Raw genomic sequence first — 3,286 nt, 5'->3', positions numbered from 1 at the left:
CTTGTTTTTGTATTTATTTTATTTATTTCTGTTTCAATATTGACTTTTTCTTATTAATTATTTCAATTTGTTGATTGTGGTTGATTATTTATTATATATTTAATTAAATATGTTTCTATTTAATATTTTATTCATTTAATATTATCTTTATTTTCTTTTTATATTATTTCATTTCATTCTTTATATTCTTTTCATTTATCTATTCTATTTATTTCAAATATTTCATTATATTCATTTCATTGTTTTGATAATGAAAATATAATAAATAGAAGTAATAAATTGATTATTTTAATGATTATATCTTTCTTATTTTATGTTTATTTTTCTTTTATTTTTTCTTTTTTATTCTTAATTTATGATTTATTTATTTTATTATTTCTTATATTTATTTATTCTTTTTTATTTACTTTTTATTTATTTATCTTTAAAATTTATATGAATAATCTAGACTACATATCTACATTTTGTTTTGATTCTTTTTTATTCTTAATTTATAGTATTATTCTTTATGTTTATTCTTATATTTATAATTTGATTAATTTATTATTCTTTATTTTATTTATTTCATATTTTAATCAATTAATTATTGAATTAATTATTTATTAAATATTTCTTTATGATGTTCTTCTTTCTTTTTTATTTCTTTTTTCTTTATTTCTTATTTAATTTCTTTTTATTTCTTTTTGTTTTATTTATGTTTTTTAATTCTTTTATATTATTCTTTTTATTTATTTTATTCTCTTATGTTTTCTCTTTTTATTATATTCTTTTATTCTTTATCTTATTTATATATATTTTCTATTTATTATTATTCATTCTTATATTTATTATATTTTTCTTCTTCTATTATATTTTCTATTAATTCTTTTATCTTTCTTTTTATTTCTCTTTCATTATTTCTTTCTTATATATTTCTATTTTCTTTTTATTCTTATTTCTTTTATTCTTCTTTTTGTATTTCGTTATATTTTATTTTCTTATAATTATTTTATTATTATTATTCTGTTTTATTTCATTATTTACTTACTTTATCTCTTTTCTTTATGTTTATTATTTATTATATTTTCTTTATTATTATTTATCTTCTTTATTCTCTTTTCTTTATTTTATTTATTCTTATTTTTATTCTCATTTCTTGTTATTATGTAATTATATGAGAAACAAGATTCATTCAATATAAATGATTTGATAAATGAATAGAAATAATTGATTATTATATTAATATTTAGTTAATTAAATATCATCAGATTTTGTAATTATGTAAAACAATGAATTAATTATAGATTGAATATATTCATTTATTATTATTTATTCATTTTATATTAATATTTATTTGTTGATTTGATATATTTATTATTGATTTTACAAAATATTAGATTTATTGTATAATTATTATTTCATCTATATTATAGATATTATTATTATATAAAATGTTGATAAAAATATAAATTGAATTAATATTTAAAAGAATAAATATTATATAAAATATTAAATATGAATTAAGATAATTAAATATAAAATATTTATATTATCTTTTTCATTTTGTAATTTCATCTTTTTATTTATATTATTTAATTATTAATATTAGATGATATTAAATTTATATTATTAAATATTATATAATAAAGATGTTAAACAAAATAATATTTATATTATTGATATAATTAATATATATTTTGAAATTATATCATCATTTTATTTAAATATTTATTATTTATTATATTTTATATTATTTATTGTTGATTTATATCAATTTTATTCTTTTTATATTATTTATTCTTTGTTTTATTCTTAATTTACTATTAAAATTATTTCAATTATATTATGATATTAATATAATAACATTAATATATTTATTACAAATAAATTGATTATTATTATTATTATTTATATAATGTTAATATTTCTATTATTTTATTTTATTATTTAAATATATCATTATATTACTTATTATTATTTAAATTGTTAAATTTATCATTAATTTTATTATTATAATTTATTAAAATAATAAAATTATGATTATACATTTAAATATCATTAATTAGTTTATTTTTATTTATATTTTCATTATTTTATTATTATTCTTTATAAATTTATTATAATTATTCTTTATTCATTTATTATTATCTATTTATCTTATTATTTTCTCTTTATTATTCTTATATTTTTGTTTGTTAATATTATTTCTTTCTTGTTTGTTTCTTTCATATTATAAAACTTTAAATTTATTCAATTATCTTTTCAATTAAACAATGATACAATCATCATCATAATATTTTCGATAATACATTTTCTTTAATACTTTATTCTTTTTTAATTCTGTTGGACATCCATAAAAACATCCTTTTTCTATTTCACTTATTGTTGTTGGAATATCAATATCACTTAATGATGAACATCCTTTGAAACAATCCTTTCCTAATCTTCTAATTGATGATGGAATAGTGATTGATTTTAATGATTTACATCCATTAAAACATTCATTTCCTATTAAACTAACACTTGTTGGTATATTAATTCTAGTTAATGTTTTACAATCTTTAAAACATCCATCTCCTAATGTCTTAACTGATGTTGGTATGTTAATTGATTTTAATGATTTACATTCATTAAAACATTCTTTTCCTAATTCACTAATTGTTGTTGGTATATTAATTTTTGTTAATGAAAAACACTTTTTAAAACAAGCAATTCCTATTTTACTAACTGATGATGGTATATTAATTGTTGTTAATGATTTACATCCATAAAAACATTCATATCCTAATTCACTAATTGTTGTTGGTATATTAATAGATGTTAATGATGAACATTCATCAAAACAATGATCTCCTAATTTACTAATTGATGATGGTATATCAAGTGATTTTAATGATGAACAAAAACTAAAACAATAATCTCCTAATTTACTAATAGATGATGGAACAGTAATTGATGTTAATGATTCACATCTATAAAAACATTCTTTTCCTAATTCAGTAATTGATGAAGGTATATTAATTGATTTTAATGATGAACATCTACCAAAACAATAATCTCCTAATTCACTAATTGATGTTGGTATATTAATTGTTGTTAATGATGAACAGAAACCAAAACAACCTTTAGGTAATTCACTAATTGATGTAGGTATATTAACTGTTATTAATGATTTACATTCATAGAAACAATACTCCTCTAATCTAGTAACATGTGTTGGAACATCAAAATCAACAAAATCATAACATTTTTCAAAACAATATTTTCCAATTACATTAAACTTTTCAGGTATATTGATTCCATATGA

At 14.9% G+C, this 3,286-nt stretch overlaps 1 protein-coding gene across 1 annotated transcript in view, besides 19 other annotated features; it reads right to left on the bottom strand.

Moving 5' to 3' along the window:
• Positions 1-4: 4 nt before the first annotated feature.
• Positions 5-197: a microsatellite.
• Positions 54-237: a microsatellite.
• Positions 238-316: 79 nt separating this feature from the next.
• Positions 317-422: a microsatellite.
• A 40-nt stretch (positions 423-462) lies between these two features.
• Positions 463-576: a microsatellite.
• Positions 477-618: a microsatellite.
• Positions 619-634: 16 nt separating this feature from the next.
• Positions 635-787: a microsatellite.
• An 8-nt stretch (positions 788-795) lies between these two features.
• Positions 796-976: a microsatellite.
• Positions 956-1,123: a microsatellite.
• Positions 1,124-1,200: 77 nt separating this feature from the next.
• Positions 1,201-1,241: a sequence feature (AT_rich).
• A 47-nt stretch (positions 1,242-1,288) lies between these two features.
• Positions 1,289-1,363: a microsatellite.
• Positions 1,303-1,427: a microsatellite.
• Positions 1,428-1,436: 9 nt separating this feature from the next.
• Positions 1,437-1,532: a sequence feature (AT_rich).
• Positions 1,533-1,558: 26 nt separating this feature from the next.
• Positions 1,559-1,737: a microsatellite.
• Positions 1,691-1,801: a microsatellite.
• Positions 1,802-1,869: a sequence feature (AT_rich).
• A 1-nt stretch (position 1,870) lies between these two features.
• Positions 1,871-1,997: a microsatellite.
• Positions 1,998-2,044: a sequence feature (AT_rich).
• A 1-nt stretch (position 2,045) lies between these two features.
• Positions 2,046-2,086: a microsatellite.
• A 5-nt stretch (positions 2,087-2,091) lies between these two features.
• Positions 2,092-2,248: a microsatellite.
• Positions 2,246-3,286, bottom strand: part of EDI_280290 (uncharacterized protein) — a gene marked incomplete at both ends in the record, with an annotated part of 1,785 nt that continues 744 nt past the window's right edge. Inside the window, one exon of the mRNA XM_001733499.1 lies at positions 2,246-3,286. This exon is cut by the window's right edge and continues 133 nt beyond it. Within this exon, the coding sequence (XP_001733551.1) occupies positions 2,246-3,286 (1,041 nt within the window).

This window comes from Entamoeba dispar, genomic scaffold (assembly GCF_000209125.1).
Source record: "Entamoeba dispar SAW760 scf_1105229463705 genomic scaffold, whole genome shotgun sequence".
In the NCBI taxonomy this organism is placed as follows: Eukaryota; Evosea; order Mastigamoebida; family Endamoebidae; genus Entamoeba; species Entamoeba dispar.
The sequence above is the reverse complement of the archived record's forward strand: the minus strand, read 5'-3'. Positions and strand labels throughout refer to the sequence as shown.